This window comes from Hippopotamus amphibius, chromosome 10 (assembly GCF_030028045.1).
Source record: "Hippopotamus amphibius kiboko isolate mHipAmp2 chromosome 10, mHipAmp2.hap2, whole genome shotgun sequence".
NCBI lineage: Eukaryota > Metazoa > Chordata > Mammalia > Artiodactyla > Hippopotamidae > Hippopotamus > Hippopotamus amphibius.
Genome location: NC_080195.1, coordinates 99562282 through 99580581, shown reverse-complemented (window position 1 = coordinate 99580581; position 18300 = coordinate 99562282). Strand labels below are relative to the sequence as shown.

The 18300-nt window shown below is 37.3% G+C and overlaps 1 protein-coding gene across 5 annotated transcripts in view; it reads left to right on the top strand.

Moving 5' to 3' along the window:
• The window catches only part of CYYR1 (cysteine and tyrosine rich 1), a 103298-nt gene extending 86154 nt beyond the window's left edge, over positions 1-17144 (top strand). For 2 of the 5 annotated variants that reach the window (XM_057697806.1, XM_057697805.1), the window contains 2 exons: positions 2333-2490; positions 14083-15121. In XM_057697806.1, the coding sequence (XP_057553789.1) occupies positions 2333-2490; positions 14083-14207 (283 nt within the window). In that variant the 3' untranslated portion in view covers positions 14208-15121. Of the gene's footprint in view, positions 1-2332; positions 2491-14082; positions 15122-16575 lie in introns of those variants that run through there. The other 3 variants (XM_057697804.1, XM_057697803.1, XM_057697801.1) reach the window with 3 other exon arrangements.
• The last annotated feature ends 1156 nt before the right edge of the window (positions 17145-18300 follow it).

Below are 18300 nucleotides of genomic sequence, written 5' to 3'. Positions count from 1 at the left end.
AAATCTGCAAACCTTGCAATGCATTCTTTCAAAAAAATACATTCCCTAAATTTTTTCAAGGATTTTATGATGCCAAATTTCTCAACTTAATAGCTTCTCTCTTTCCAACAGTTGACTAAACCAAATTATTTATATACTGGAAGGTTACTGTTTATTTTTTAAGTTAATAACAGAGTAAATAATGCTATGAATTTTATACTTGCCATATCTTAAGTAACTAATTTACAATTGCTAATGGGTAGCAAAGGATCAAGGACACGAAAATCATGATTTAATCAAAAATCTTGTTTAACACATTAGTTGCAACCTCATTATTGACCTCAAGAGCAGGCACTCTTGCTAGAGCTGCCAACAAGAAAACAAAATGTGACTGATTTTTTACTTTTCTCTATTTAAAAAGGAACTAATGAATATAAGTATGTCCCAATTTGATATTTTAGCTTCCATAACACATACTTTGGAAACTTTATGCCTGAATAATTGAACCATTGATTATTTCTGGAACATAAATTAAGTCCTCCAATTTAGTCTTCTTTAGACCTGAAAATTACAGTAAGAAGAGAGGTTTCCAGATTACTTTTAGTTTTTTAATTTCAAGTTTTCTCCCTTGATAAATCTTTTCTCTTGAAAAGACATTTATTGAACTGCTAGACTCTGCCATTCTTTAATTGCTAACAGCAGCCCATTCAAATATGTCTCACATTCTACTTTCATAACTTACTAACAAAGTTAAAATGCATGTAGGAATATTTTAAAGGAGTCTATTGGAATGCATAATGGTATTCTGTTTTTTTTAAGTGAGTAGGGAAAAGTCAGAGAGAGAAGATCTCTTCTGAAAAGTATAAATATAGATCCACAGTCCCTTATCTGCAATTCTGAAATCCTCAAAAAACTGAAAAGTAAAGGTTTTTATACATCTCAGTTGGTGGCAAGACTGAACCTGAACGAAACTGGAGCTTTTTTTTTTTTAGCTTCTGTGTAATCCAGGAGTGTTAATATTCCTACCTTTACTGCAGAAATGTACATGTGTTCTCCCAGGATGCTGGCCCTGGGAGTATCATACAATATAAGTATATGTGTATTCCCTTTTCAAAATCTGAACATTCCCGACTTAGGAGACACATCTAGTCCCAAGAGCTCGGGCTGAGAGATTATGAACCTGTCCTAGAAAAGTACAGGATCAATGTTTATATAGCACTTGAGAATAGGAACTTATTTATGAGGCGAATGAATTCAGGAGCAAGTTATTTCATGACATTAAATTTGGGAGGAGAGTCAGATAAGCACCAAGCTGACCTTTATTTCATTAATAAGCAAACCAGAGTATTGAGCAACTTGTCCAAGCTTACCCAGCTACAGTTGGAACCATGGCAGTCTGGCTTTAGAAGTCATGCTTTTAAACCACAAAGATTTTGTTACTGGAGACGTAATGTGAAAGCCTCTTCTATCACAGCAGAATGAGACTGAGTCTCTGAGCTGAAAGCCCGAGGATTTTATGAAAGTTCATACCCTTATTGATAAAACCCCAGGCTCTAGGTAACTGGCAGCCCAGTTTATATTACCCAAGTATAAAATTGGAGGATCCTTTTAAGGAGTAAAATGAACAGCTCCGAAGAAAAACAAAACTATGGGAAGTGACGTCAGTTGATCTTCTACTGTGGGGTTCACCTGTCCAATACTGGCTTTGCACACTGAACTTCCAATCAGCTATTACTAAACAGCATCTTTTTACATAGGAGTAGATTCAAGGATCACCAGACATTTAAGGAAAATGTCTAACATGAAACAGATCAAAGTAAACAATCAATGAAAAGGAGCCTAAACAAGACAGAGGAAATACAAAAAATAGATTGTTTCAAAGAATATGTCACAAGTACTGTTAGAGATTAATAGAAGAAATTACATCCATAAAGGCAAAAAAGGACACCATAAAAAAGGAGGTGCAATAAAGGATAAGATAAAGTGCCTGGAAGTTAAAAATCTGATAGCTGAAATTTAAAAGTTCAATAAAACTTTGGAAGATAAGTCAATGAAACTCCCTAGAAAGTAGTTCAAGAAAACAGAGATAGGAAAATTAGAGAAGTTATCCAGGAGGCTCAGAGGTTTCTTTCAGCATAGGCTTCCAGAAAGAGAAACAGGGAAAATGCCGGAAAGGAAATTATCAATTTATGGCATGGTTTCAAGAACTGAAAAACATGAGTCTTTCGTAAACATTATCCTTAAGAGCGTATTTAAAGGGGCATTTGTCATATATTCATGGAACTGTATTTGAAAGGCTGAGGAATCCTCATGAGTCTTTTCAATAAATGGACTTCTTGCTTTTCCTTTTTAGGGGCACAGCAATTGCTGGCATAGTATTTGGAATCGTATTCATCATGGGGGTCATTGCTGGAATTGCCATATGTATCTGCATGTGCATGAAAAACAACCGTGGGACCCGGGTGGGCGTCATCAGGACCACCCACATCAATGCCATCTCCTCCTACCCTGGTAAGCAAAACTGCTTACTCTTTCTGAAGGAAGAGTCAGATTCGTTAGTTACGCTCTACTCCTGGGAGGGAAAACTCTCAGTGGAATAATCTCCAAGTATGTAGGGTATTTCTAAATTAATGTAGACTGAAGCTCTAACTTTCAATGGAGATTATCTAGACCCACATAATAAAATCTACGTCCTAGTTGAAGATATTCATAGTTTCAGTGGTTGTCTTATTGACAACAATTGCCAATCAGCCATGGTGAAGAGAAATAGACAATCCACACCCACTGTGTCTATCTGTCAGTGAGTTCTGACAAATAATTATAGAGAAAGAATAAGTTACATGTCTGAATAAACTGGCATCTGATTCAATAGGTACGTGTGTCTTGAGAAAAAGTATTGAAGAAAGTTTTTATGCGTCCTCTTTCTGCAAAGAAAATAGTTTTAACATAATATTAAAATTATCAGCAAAGAGACAGGTAATTTATTCATAATTTGACAAGTAATTTGTTGAGAATCTACTAGAAGTTCCACATATAAATATACTGAACACATATGGGTCCATAAACAAAGTGCTGTGTTTTGCCTTGATTTCAATAGCATTTTTAAGTCAATCTGTGTATGTATGCATACATATATATATATATAATTTGACATATAAAAAGTAGTCAAGTTCTAAATTTAACACATCCTTAGAAAGATAATTTTCTATCCACACTCATGTCCTCTCTCCCAATCCCTATAGGAAAGCAATAAGGTAACTTCTACATCTAGTTTTACCTGTGCATCAATTCCTTAGTAACATCTCTCGCGCCTACCCTTTTCCCTATCATCCTCAGCTTGACGGAGCAAATTTCAGATGGATACATGCGTGATCATTTCCCCTGTCCTCTTTTGTTATTTTCCCTCTTCTCCAATATCTCCACGTTAGAGTGCTCAAGTCTCACTCTTGTGTCCTCCTCTATCCCGTATCTACTCTTACTTCTTTGGTTATATCATTTGACCTCATGGTATTAAGTACCATTTAAATGCTAACTGCCTCCCAATGTTATATATCTCCGTTCGAAACCTCTTTCCTGAATTTCAGACTCATTTGATCCCGTTGCCTGTTGAACATCTCCACTTGGATGTCTAATAGAGATATCTCAAATTTAAAGTGTCTAAAGCGGTACTGTTCATCATCCCCCCAAAGTCTCCCCCACTCACCCTTTACCATCTTAATTGATGTCATCTCCAGTCTTCCAGTGGCTCAAGCTAAAAACCTTGGTGTCTTCTTGGACTCTTCTCTTTCCCCAACATCTATATGCAATCTACCAGGAAAACTTCTCAGTTCCATCTTCAAAATATATGTAGTCTCTGACTGCTTCTCACCATTCCTTCTCTCCTGGGAGCCACTATCTGCTCTCATCTCCGTGTCTGTGATAATATCCTAACTGCTCTGGCAGCATCCACCCCCCCCCCCCAGGGGTCTATTCTAAACACAGTAGCAGACTGAACCACCCATTTAAGATGACTGAATGTCAAATCCTAACACTTCTATGCTCAAAATCTTTCTCCCCATTTCCCCCAGAGGAAGACTCAAAGCCAGTGGTTTCTCATTTTATCCAAAGTAAAAGACAAATTCTTTACCATGGCCTGCAAGGCCGTGCATGAATTGGCTCCTCTTTTTTGTTTCTCTGACCTCACTTCCTTCTACTCTCCCTCTTGCCACCTGGCTCCACTCACACTTTTTCCTTGCTGTTCCGTGAACACACAGGACGCACCCCCATCTTAGGGTTTGCCTAGAACAGACTCCCTCACTTAATTCAAGTCTCTGTCAAAGGTCATTTTCTGAATGAGGGCTTCCCTGGTCACCCTACTTAAGACTGTAACGTGTGCCTCCCCACAGCACGCCAATCCTCCTTTACTCTGCTTTTTGTCCACAATGCTTCTTTTAATCTTGTAAGATACCATATAGGTTACGTTTATTCTTTATTGTCTATCCCCTCTTCCTAGAACATTAGCTCCATGAGGCAGGGACTGTTGTCAATTTTGTTTACCATTCAAACCCAAGCATACAAGACCGGAACTGGCACGTAACAGGTATGTAGCAGACTCGGCTGAATGAATGAATATCATGACGAAATCTGATTTTATTATCTCAATACCTAGAAAATTTACTTTAAATTCCATCCCAGAATATATAGCTTTTACTTATTACAAAAGTAATTCACAATTTTGAGTCTTCCCAACTATCGTTAGGGTTAGTGTAGCGATGTTAAAATGATGGTATAAGGAAAAACTAGTGGGAGTTATTTTTTATTCTTTGCATTTCCCCATTTTCACCTGGCCAACCCATAACATTAATTAGACATTAATCAGAGACATTAATCAGAGACATTAGTCAGAGAGAAGGTAAGGAGAACCACTCTGTAGATAACATTCCAGATTCACTTTTCTTGACCAAATCGTGTAGTTAAAATTAATTTTTAAAATATTTTAAAATGCTTTTTATAAAACTAGACTAGAAAAGGCAAAATATTTTAATGTATTGTCTTGTGTTTTCTGGGATCTGAGGTTTGTATTTCATGCACGGAAACATGTTTTCAAAAACTTTCCTCTAGTAGCATTATTTACACTGGCAGATCACAGCACCATGTTGCATTTTCAGTAAATGCATTGTTCTGGGAAGTGAATAATGCAGAAAACATAATAAACCTTATGGTGGAAGCATTTTCACTGCAAAAGACTAGGTCTTTGAAAACATAATTTGCTTGATTACTTCTCATTTCCTTCTCAAAGTCCCTAATTAAGCTTTTACTTAAAGGATCAGGAAACAACACAGAGTAGTATTGACTGCTTTCCAGAATCTTTCATCTATGGAAATATAAAATGATTTTACTCACATTAATTAATTAACCCTGTGATAATTGAATAACCACTCAAGTTATTGTATAGTCCTACAGCCTGGAGGCCATATGGATGAGTAGAAAATAATTTAGTCAAGGTTATCTCATCCCTTGATGAAAGCACTCAGTGGGGGACCCTACAGAGAACATTATTACTCTGCACTGGGTGGAGATTACCAAGAGAAGGAAATCTGCCACACCCGACCTTTTGTTGGACAGTGACCTTCTGAAATAGTTTTTTACTGCTGCCATGCTGGATGGCATGAACCATGTCCTATTTAATGACAACTATTTTTAAAACCATCAGTGGGAAAACAGAATTATTTGTCAAGTCTTACATTTCCCCTACTTTCCAGAAGTTCAGTATAAAACAAAAGAAAGTGATTATGTAAAGTTTTTTTAAAAATGGGTTTGGATGACAGACATCTGAAAGAAAATAATATAGAAAGAACAGAAGAAACGGCTTGGCAAAGACATAGACATCAAATGCCAACAAAAGGAAAAGAAGGGATTTCAAAGCTATCAAGAAAATTGGGATTTGAAGGACTTTATTGAGTCCCTAATGGTAAGTAGGTAGGTAGGTAGACAGATAGATAGATGATACGTAGATAGATAGAGAGATAGGTAGGTAGGTAGACAGATAGATAGATGATAGGTAGATAGATAGATAGATAGATAGATAGATGATAGATAGCTTGATTGATTGACTGATTGATGGTAGACAGACAAAGAGACAGATCGGTGATGATGATGGTGATGCTGATGATGAAGTTGATAGGATGATAGACAGATAGATAAACAATAAAGAAGGGTCTGCGTTTCTTGCTAACAGAAAAATGCCAAAAGATACATGTAGAAAGAAGTTGTAGAACTGGAAAAAATTCATCATTTTAAAACCTTCATAAGAAAAATTTAGAACAAGAATCATCAATTGATGCTAAATCTGGGGGAAAGGTTGCTGAGGAACAGGATATTTGCCTACTCTTAAAGTGTTTACCTCCAGGTTTCTTGTTAGTTATAGGGAGAATAATAGTAACTACACAGCGGAGAAACCAGATAACATCTTGACAAGGAAGTAAAAATTAATATCACCAAAGAGGGACAGATGGACATCTTGCACCTTTGAGTGTTACTCTGAAGACGTACAATGTCATGTGTGTAGTGTTCTGGCCAGAAGTTCACATCCTGAATCTTAAAGTGAGAAATTATCTGACAAACCCAAGCTGAGGGGCCTTTTATAAAAGAGCTGGCTTGTAGCCTTTAAAATCTCTTGGAAATATTTCATTAAGAAATCAAAACTCCATTTGCATCACTGAATTCACAAACGAGGGCAGCCATATTAGCATATGTATTGAACGTGAAAAGACTTACATACTCAACGAAGGATTTGGTGAATATGAGGATGGTCTCTTCTGATTGTATCTATTTTCTTAGTGAAATAGGAAGCAAGTCTTATGCTGCAAGTATGCTGAGGAGGTATTCATAGTTAAAGAGAAAGGAAAAAGCATGAAACAGTAATCTCAGAGAATAGAGGGGTGGTGAAATGCCTAGTGCACAATTTCCAAGTAATGCCAAAGGCCTCCACACTTAAGAATATGGTCATGCATTTGAAGTGAGATCAATCAGTACAACTGTGCATTTTTCTCTAAGCATATTAAGTGCCTAGATACAGATCTGGGATAGCCAAAATGTTAGACTGGAGTTTTGTCAAGCAATAGGGAGACAAAGAGATAAGAAAGTTGATGATAGATGCACAGGAATAATTTTAGTGATGGACCATAAATCTAAGCTGAATGAAGAAAGACATGAAGACTGGAAAGAGGTGACATCAGTTTAAATTAATTTGTTTAATGCCATCAGTAAATCAGAAATCCAGGTGAGGTCCAAGATGTATTGGGATTATATTCTAGAAGGATAAGAAGTGGGTAGTCATATTTACAAAATGGTACCATAATTGGTTACAGTAGGGTGAGAAAAACATTTTTGAAGGCAAAAGGCCCAGAGCATTGAGAGGCAGGGTTACATATGGTAAAAACGGATTAAAGAAGACAATTGAGGTGATACAAATTCCATGAGCTGAAAGGTCTTCGTGGGGAGAACAGTAAAATGGACGGAAAGCAGGAAGCTTTTATAAAGATGAAGAGAAAAATAGAAACTATCTGATTGGCTTGGACCACAAAGACCCCCTTGTTTGGGGTGAGAAGGAACCAGGAAGTTAAGTATGGAGCCCATAGTTGGCTTGGTGTTTGGGGATCAGCTGCTTGTGGATATAGTGAGTTTCCCATCAAACAGAGCTTTTCAGTGATGTGGAAGTTATCTAATCTTCAGGTTGCTGATGTGACACCTGGGCAGGAGTGACTCCATCTTGGAGCTAGAAATTTATTTCAGCAAATGGATGCTGAAATCACCTAGAAGATAATAGATGCAGAGAAAAGTAACGGGCCTGATACTAAAACTTCAATAAGTGAGATTTTGGGGGTCGAGAGAACCACAGATATTGATAATAAGGAGGAGTAGAAAGTAGTATGATCTCATGGCATGTGCTACAATAGAGCTCACGTTTTTGTTTTTGTTTTTTTGTTTTTGTTTTTTATATTGGAGTATAGTTGACTAACAATGTTGTGTTAATTTCAGGTGTACAGCAAAGTGATTCAGTTATACATATACCTGTATCTATTCTTTTTCAAATTCTTTTCCCATTTAGGTTATATAATATTGAACAGAGTTCCCTGTGCTATACAGTAGGTCCTTGTTGGTTATCCATTTTAAATATATCAGTGTGTACATGTCAACCCCAAACTCACTATCGACCCCTTCCCCCCTAGTAACCATAAGTTCATTTGGATGGACCTAGAGATTAACATACTAATTGAAATAAGTCAGATAGAGAAAGAGAATTATCATATGATATTGCTGATATGTGGAATCTAAAAAGAAATGATACAGGTGAAGTTATTTACAGGTTTTTAAATAGGGAAATTAGACAGTTGCTTAAAAATGGCTGAATCACAGGGAACACCCAGCATACCTTTTGGACCCATAAAATGTAGGATGTGGGAGGAAAAAAATAGCTCTGATTTAACAGTGCTGCAGAAGAAGCTGTCCTCTCATGGAAAAGCAGATTTTAATTAGAATAGAAAGGTGAAGCGAATGTTCCCTTCACTCCCTGAGATAACTATCTCATGTAGTCTTCTCTCTTCTCAAAAAAACCCTCAGCCTTTCTCTCACAGCAGGTAATTTCTCAGGTGATGTTACTTCTTTGATAAAACAGACACAATTGGAGGAGAACTTCCTTATATTCTGAGCTGGGGTGCCATGTAAAGGGATGAAAATAAGGGTGAGGGTACAAAGGGCTTTTCTGATGACAGACTTGTGTTCTGCTGAGCACACTGAAGTGGGGTAGGGAAAGCTAGGAAAGTTAATTAGATTAGATATGTAAAGCCTTCCAGAGCTAAAGATCTACAAGGAAGGGTATTCTAGGAACGTGTCCTTCTCATGGTGACAGAGGGATGTAAATGTGATGTGACAGGTCCTGATGTTATCTGAGAGGAAGAGGGATGCTAGGTTCTAATGATGTCATCCTTTCCAGAGATGCATCTTGGGCCATAATAGAGGAAGAGATGGGCAGGGCTGTGTTTGTGTGGTGAGGAGGAGGCAGTGGAGGCCTTGCCAGGAGCTCTGTGAGCCTTTGCCCTGGGTGGGATTCAAGTGAATTGTGAGTAGTGGGGTTTGGGGAGGGTGAGGAGAAGGTTTGCTCCTAGTAATAATGTTAGAAGTTGTCTGTTAGAATAAGTCATGAGTGATATTCGTGTCAGCTGATACAAAGATGTGTTCAAAGATAAACTGAGGCATATTAAAATCTTCAAGAGTTTATTTGAGCAAAAATGGGGCAATACCAAACCCAAAGTGGTTAGGAGTGCCCTGCTTTATACAGAGAAAGCATGGAAGCAACAAAGGGAAATGGTTTGATTTCTTTACCTTAAAGTTGGCTGTCTGTGACTGGTTGTCCTTAGCGTTTTGATTTCATAACTTTGAGGCACTTGCAGCTTAGATTTTGGTTTGCTTACAGAGACACCATGGCATTAGAGCCACCTCAAAGAACCTCCTTGTTTAATTAATTTAACAGGTGGTAATCATATTGCAATATATACATGTATCAAATCAATACAGTGTACACCTTAAACTTACACAGTTTACTTACAATTGTATCTCAACTGAAAAATTAAATTTAAAAAAATGTTGGACTTGAGAACACCGGGTTGGGGGGTGGGAGCGAAGGGGAAGCTGGGATGAAGTAAGAGAGTAGCATTGACATATATACACCACTAATTGTAAAATAGCTTGTAGGAAGCTGCTGCATAGCACAGGGAGATCAGCTCAATGATTGGTGATGACTTAGAGAGGTGAGATAGGGAGGGTGGGAAGGAGTTGAGGGAGGGAGGGAGGGGATATGGGGATATATGTATAAATATAGCTGATTCACTTTGTTGTACAGCAGAAACTGGCACAACAGTGCAAAGCAATTGTACTCCAATAAAGAGCTTTAAAAAACTTTAAAAAATAAGTCATGAAATTTCACCTATCCTACCAGATATTAAAATCATTGAAAATCAATAATAAGTAAAATCAGTGTTTCTGGTAAAAAAAAAAATATGCCTTGGTCATTGGAACAGAATGAGTAGATTAAAATTTCACAAGCTCTAAAAGAGAGAGAACAAAATAATATGAAAAGTGAGAATTAAGAGGCCACACTTTGATAATTTGACTTAATCAAAATTTTACTTAGAAAAAATAAACTTTGATGCAAAATACATCAAATAAAATAACAGATGTAAGGAAGCATCAAATATATAAATTTACATGACAAAACTCAGAAATTGGTTGGTTATGATACCTGAAAGGTATCTGAAAGACAAATTTTTAAGCTTGGAAACAATACAGAAGAGATAAAAAAAGGTGAAGAACCCCCATATATTTTGCTAGATACTAGTTTTTAACTTCAGTATGTCAATAAGGTAAAAATAACACAACTAATCATTTTGACAAAGTTATTTTTAGAAAGGTATAGAAAATATAAATAACTGTATACTTATTTATATCATGTTATCTTAATTGTATCTTAATGCTAATTACTCTCTCAGTTTTTAAATTATCAGCCCCAAACAAAATCATACAATATGAATTACAAATAATAAACAAGATGTAAAACTATCAAAGAAATGTAAAATTAAGGGGTATTTTAATAGTAAATTTCTTTTTGCTATTAAATTACCAAAATATTAAATGATAGCCAGTTAGTTGATTCCTGGAATTTTATTCTAAAAAACTAAATCAGAGTAATAAAAAGTCTTATGTGTGGAAAGGCGTTTGTCACTCAGTTATTGATAATAATAAAAAATTGCTACTCTCAAAATAAGTGAAAGGTCAGTGGAATAATGTGTAGCTGTTAACAATAAAATTCATGAATAATATGTAGCAGAATGAAAAAGACTGTTACAATACAGAGCGAAGAAGCACAAACTATTTTCCACGACTACAAGGATATAAAAACACAAGTGACTAGAAGAGAGTATATAAAGACATTGTTTGTTAAACTGTGGTGACAGAATTATGGATGATTTCCCTCTGTTTCCACATTTTCTAAAATAATGTTGTACAATTTTTATAACACCATGCATCTTCCCTTTACATTTGCTTTAGAGGTATTCTTGTGAGTGGGTAAAAAAAACCATTCACTTCCTCCTACGAATTTCCTAGCATCCCTAAATTTTGTAAAATTCTAGACAACTGTATTGACATACATGATAAATGACATATTTGCCCTCCTTAAGTCAGAGAATTGGAATTATTGGTTACGAAAGAATTTCAAAAGCACCATGTCTCTAGCTACATCCATGTGTCTTTTAAAGATGATTTAACCTTTAAGAGAGAACGAAACCTCTTAGAGTTAATTAGGAATTCTAAAATTGATACTCTGAAAAGTTTACTTCCTAGTGAAACCTTTTTATTTGTAAGGAAGAAAGATAGCACAGTCCACAGTTACACCATTATTATTTCAAAATGTCTTCCCATAGCTGGTACTATAGAAGGTGTGTCATATTTATTTCATGATGGATATAGTCCTCAAAATAACACTCTTCAGCATTATATTATCACTTTATCAAAATTCAAAGGCTATATAAATGAAAGAACACTGTTTCATATTTTAGATTTTCATGTTCAACATGCAGCTGTATAAACCATAGGGAATCTCAATGAAATGTCCTCCAGCAGTTTTTATGCAGATGGCAAAATATAAACGCTTTGTTACCGAAGTATAAAGACACACCATGGCTTCATGACAGAGAAGGATGCAGAGTGAATCTGTAGAATCATCTGGTGTGTGCTCCTCAAGTGGGAGGCAGGGAAAAGCTTCAACACAAAAACAGCTTAGAACCCACATGCTTATAAGAAACAGTTCAATGGGAATCCAGCAGTAACTTCCTGCTTTACACAGAGGCTGCATTTCTTGGCTTGGATGAAGTTTATTATACATCTCTTTGTCTCAGTCCTCTTGGATACAATGAAGCAAAGGAGTGGGCGCAATGCAGCCGGAATGTGTGTTTAGACTCCCCAGGAGTTATTCCATTTTGTTGTAGAAAACAAAGCTTGGAATAGGCCAGCCCCCGAGGGTCTAAAGCAACTGAGGAGAAGCTGCCTTCTCCACAGATCTGTGTCCTCTGCTGTAAGCCCTTGGCCTGCTTACCCCAAAAGAGACTTGCAAAGCCTTTGCTCACTAGAGCATCCCTCAGAGGATATCCCACCCAGCTCTGTCTCCATCTTTCCCTTATGGCAGGTGACTCAATTCTGCCTCCTCATATCCCTAAGTATTGGCAGATCAGTAAAGGTTCATATCATCAAGCTCCGGGTAGAGAGAGCCAAGTTAAAGAAATGCAGATGGGAGAAGAATCTAAAAAAACAGTGGGAAAAGAATCGAAAAAAACGATTCACTTTGCTGTACAGCAGAAACGAACACAGCATCGTAAATCAACTATACTCCAATACAAATTAATTTTTAAAAAATTTTAAAAATAAAGAGATGCAGAAGAAACAGTTTGTGTTTACATACAGGGTGAAGCCCTATGTTTATATATGCATATTGATCAGAATACTAGCATAATCTCATTGGTAAGAATACAGTTTAGAAGACATGTTAGAAATAAGTTTGTTGAAATGTTGCTCGTTCTTTTCTGCCATTCTAAAAGTAAAAGCTTGGCTGTTTATAATAATATACATATATAATAATAATGCATAATAACATGCATTATTATGACACAGTCTTGTGATTTAGACTGCATTCATGGTTAGCAGTTAAGACAAGTCAATTTCCAACTAGAATCATCGTCTTGATGATACATCTACCACTGGCAAATCATGAGGGGGCTGCTGAGGGGTTGCTCAGATGTTGCAGGGTGATTTGGTTCTTGAAGACATGGAGTGCACAAGGAGTACCTCTCTTCCAACCCTGGAGACGGGATGGAGAGCACTACAAAATAGACGTCCATATATGATCCTAACAAAGTGTATTGTGTGATTTTAAAACACACTGACATATGACAATAAAAAATTAAAGACTTTTTCAAATAAGATTTAGAAAACTAAATTCTCCACCTTCATTTGTAAATTTATTCGTCCTCCCTTTTTTTTTTCTTTTTTCTGTAATGGCTCCATGACCCTGCAAGTTACAGGAGCCTTGTACCAGGTGACCAATACCTTGACACCTTATTACTCTTTACCCCTTTTCCACCTACCCAGTCATCACCTAAGCACTCAGCTGCACAAGGGCTCCTATAATCCCCACCACCAACTTCCATGAGTCCCTTATAATTATTCACATATACTAGTACATCATCTCACCTTTCCTTTGGTCCACCTAAATCCATATTTCTGAGAGAGTCATCTTCCTAAAACAGACTCACTAGCATATCCAAAAAATCTCTAATGACTGCACATCACACACTGCTTATATCAGAGCCCCCCGTGCTTATAGCCTATCTTATACCCAATAGTTTGTACCTCCCACTTCCCCGCCCTTACATTATACAAGACAGGGAATATAGCCAGTATTTTGTAATAACTGTAAATGGAGTGTAACCTTTAAAAATTATATGAAATTTGTTTTTGGCCGTGCCATGCAACATGCGGGATATTAGTTCCCTGATCAGGGATGGAACTTGCGCCCCCTGCAACTGGAAGCCCAGAGTCTTAAGCACTGGACTGCCAGGGAAGTCCATAAAATTGTACGAAAATTTTTTAAAAATTAAATTAAATTAGAATACTTTTAAAAGCCCACCATGATGGTGATACAATCAGATTCTTCAGCATCTTTTCCTATTTCTCTTTTCCGTGTACTTTTTGCTTTGAACAAAAGTTCTCTCCTGTTTCAGTGCTTTTGCTCAATTTGATTTATCCTTTAGCCCCTTCTCTATCCGCCACTTCAACATTATCTTTCCAAGAAACTTGCCCTAAGCCACCAATTGTAAATACTTTGGCCAATAGCACCACTTTTTATAGCACTTGGCCTTTCATACTTACGTGTCCTTATCCTGATAAATTATCCTGATGATTATTAAAGGCAAAAATTACGTCCTCTCCCAAAGTACCCAGCCCAGTGGCTTAAACATAGTAGACACTCAGTTACTGCTGAATGCCTGATGCCCTTCTCCTTTTCTTTTCCAGTGGCACCGCCCCCCTATAATTACGACCATGAGATGGAATATTGTGCAGACTTGCCTCCTCCGTACTCCCCGAACCCAGCACAGCGTTCTCCACCCCCTCCATATCCTGGAAATTCAAGGAAGTAATCCTTCTCCCAGAACAGAATATGTGCCAGTCAGAGATCTTGCCCAGAATAAAATGCCTCTACTCAGAAACAGACAGGAAATATCACCCTAAGGAATACCCTTTTGGGTTGGATAATATGTCAAGTGGAACGTCCAGGCTAAGAGAACAGATGTAGGGTTTCTACCCTACTCAGAGCTGATCCCATCTGGGATATTATGTTGGGCTCAATGGGACCACATTTGAAGAGTTCTACTGATCAACATAAGCACACTTGGGAAAGAGTAATGGATAGACAAAACATCGGAAATTCATGTTGCTTAAGGAACAGATGAAGGAAATTGCAATATTGATCCTGAAAAGGAGAAGATTTATGTGAGACAAGAGGATAACCTGGACTACATAAGGAAACAACTATACTCTGTAGCTTTAAAAGTCAGAACTAGAATTGTTCAGTCTTTTTTGTTCATCAACAAATGCAGATGGAGTGCCTGAAAGCCTAGTCTGTGCCTTACATTGTTGGAAACACTGGATGGAAGTTACAGGAAGAGAGCTTTGGTTTCAGTATAAGAAAGGGCTGTTGGAGATTTCCTATTGACTAGATTGCTTTGTGAAGCTCCCGGTCACCAAGAATCCACACAGGACCTGGCTGGCTTCCTGGTAGAGACGTGCTTGAGAAGGGAGCACTAAGTTGAATGGTAGATGGGTTCAATGGGCTCCCAAAGCTCTGCTCATGTTGTAGGCAAATGTGAAGTGAATTTTTATGCCACCAAGAATGACAACAACAGGGATAGTTGAATCTATCTAATTTGAGACTTAAAACAATCAAAAGGACTTAACAGCTGCTTGAAGCCAAGAACTCTTCAATGCTAGCTACTGCCACCTAAAAATCATCTGGTTTTACTTAGTGTATTATGATAAAGGTTATTCCAACTGTGAAAAAAAATATTTGTACCAAGTTCCACAAGCAACAATTACTTCACTTCAGATTAAAAGATGAGAAGCCAGAATCCCATGGGATTTTACATCAGGGAGTAAAATTTCAAACTTCACCAGGAAGATACACAAAAGTTTACAAAAAGACGAGGGAAAAATGAAGTTTGGATCTGTTCTGTGTAACTCCATTCACATGCAACTTAGACAAATTTCTATTTCTCTTGTAATATTTTAATCATCTATTCTCTTGAAAAAGTTATACAGTTAATGGAAAAGTAAGATACTGACATCAAACTGTTGCTTTTTGCCAAAATCCAAATTTTATGAAGTGCCTACCTTTAGGTGTAAAAGTTTTTAATAAATAATTTTAATACGCCATATGTTGCTGCAAGTGACCTTAACATTTCTATTTTTACTAGGAGCCTTTCATGTAGTTAAAACTGTACACTGAGAAAATATTGGGAATAGCTGGTTACATTTGTTTCTCACTTTGCTATTAAATCTAAAATGTTTAATCCAACATCATAATTCAGTGAAATCCCAAAATGATACTGAAGATTTTGCTGAATAAAACTATCAAAAGAAATGTCTTCAAGTGAAAATTATAGTTCAGAAACTCAGTAGCTGTAGTTGGGAGACTCAGTGGCTCATATAAGTAGCATACATTACTTTCAAATATATTGATCTGACTGAAATACAGTCTAACTGCCAGTGAAATCCAAAAGCTAGATTTGTTTTGAATGACTTCGTTGATTTTTAGGCACTGGTGATTTTCTTGCTTATGAAGACAGAAAGTATTCAAGCATTCCTGTCTATCCTAGTGACTGAGATTTTAGCACAGTTTTAACAGTACATATGCTTTAATTTATCTCTCTTCTGCAAGTGTGATCAGACCCAATTACACTGTAGCCACACAATTCAAAGTGCCAGAGCCTCTGTGACATTCGGAATGATGTTTCCCAATGCACTACATAGTCCTTAAGAAAAAATGGAGAGAAAAAGTCCAGCAGAAATTGAATTCTCATCTTTGCTGTCAATAAATGTTTATTACGTACCTCCAATGTTCTGCAAACATGACCCGCATAGGAGCTATTACAATCCACACCATCCCTCTTCTTTGAGTTGTTTTATGGCCTCCCTTAAGGCATATCACAAACCCATAGACCTACAACAGATGAGTATTTTTACTATTTGTATTTAGTATCACCATAGAGTAAATGTGCATAATATCAGTATAGACTTTTGGAGTTCACTGGTTATTTTCACACATGACACATCTTGGGGGGAAATAGTATATGATGTGAAAGCTTTGAATTATGGTTATTTAAAAACTAATGTATTTGCTGTGGCCAAAGTGTTTACAATAAGCAATAAAATGAAATAACCCATTATAACAAGAGTGATATTTTAAATTGTCTTGCATTTCTGCTGATTTAGCCTTGTTCTTCTGTACAGGAAACACAGGACTGGAGCCAGATGAACTTTATTTTGAATCCTGTTCCCTGCCTGTATGATCTGAGGCAGGCCACTTTGTCTCTCTAAAATTCAACTTTCTGCTCTTTGGAAACATAAAGAACAGAATCGACTCCATCAGATTTTGTGAAAATTGGATAAATACACACAGCATTCTACATATTGTGCCTGGCATGTAGAAAATGTTCTATAAATATTAGGCAAAAATAAATTAACAAAAGAATAACCAAAGGGTGACAGCCTCTAGAACTGTGCTATCCAACACATTAGCCACCAGCCACATAGGATTATTTCAGTTTAAGTGAATTTAAATTAAACAAAAGGTGAAAGAAACTGGGACATCTGTAGAGACGTGGATGGACCCAGAGTCTGTCATACAGAGTGAAGTAAGTCAGAAAGAGGAAAACAAATATCGTATATTAATGCATATATGCGGAATATAGAAAAATGGTACAGATCAACCAGTGTGCAAGGCAGAAATAGAGACACAGATGTAGGGAACAAACATGGACACCAACTGGGGAAAGCTGGTGGCAGGGGGAGGGGGCTGAATTGGGAGATTGGTATAGACATATATACATTACTAATAAGAAAAAAATATCAAATTTTACAGTTTAAGTGCATGCAGTTTATTGTATGTCAATTATATCTCAATAAAAGTTCTTAAAAACTAAATTAATTAAACTAAAGGAAAAATGTAATTCCTCAGTCTCACAAGCCACATCTCAAATGCCACATAGTTTCATGTGGCCAGTGGCTACTTTATTGGGCAGTGCTGCTCTAGAAAATGCAAAATGCAAAGAGGTAGCAGGAAGGAGTTGAAGAAAAATGCCACTATGGTCATCTTGTCCAGGAGAAACTGTGGACTTTGTCAGTTAATTGTGCTGTCCTTCACAAATGTGTGAGGCCATTGCTATGGAAGTAAGGCTGTGATCTGCAGGAGACCCATGAGCAATGAGAGACACTCCCACACTTCCATCAGGACCAGGGCTGGGGAAGCTATTGCAAGAACCGGAGGGTGATGGTAGAGGAGAGACCCTGGACCTGGCCCAGGAATTGGTGAGATGGGGCCACAGCCTGTTCTGAGTCTAATCAATTCTGCAGCTGCCCTGCTTAGCTCTAGAAGCCAGTACAGGGACATCCAGGGCCACCCACAATCCTAAGACACAGCACTGAGGTGGACTCCTGCATTGTTTCCTCATCTTGTTCTCACCACCAAATGAAAGCAGCACTCACCACGCATCCACTTATTCCCAACTTGTCCATGTTTAGCCAAACCCATTTTGCCAACTTTTGGCTGTAGGTGAGGTAGGGTCTAGCACACATCAGACTAGATTGAGCCCATCAAATAATGGAACTCTAGGTGCTATTATTTTATTTTTTAACTTAATTTAAACAACCCAACACCAGCATGCCAAAGCCACATGATCACCTTACTCATCACCACAGAAGCTTCTAAGGACTGTCAGATCCTCAATCAGAACCTGCTTGAAGTGTGCAGTTTTTATTTTCTAATTACAGGCCCAAGCTGCAAGGAATGTGGCTGAACTTGTGTAAGTTCAGTGCTTTCCTGCGCAGCCCCACTGTGTGGTGTGGTCCAGTCCAAACTATGTCAGAGAGGAAAGTGACATAACTAGCTTGAAAAAAGATCTATAGGTGATTCTGATTTCCACCCTAACCCCAACCCTACCACTGCCTCTTATGACT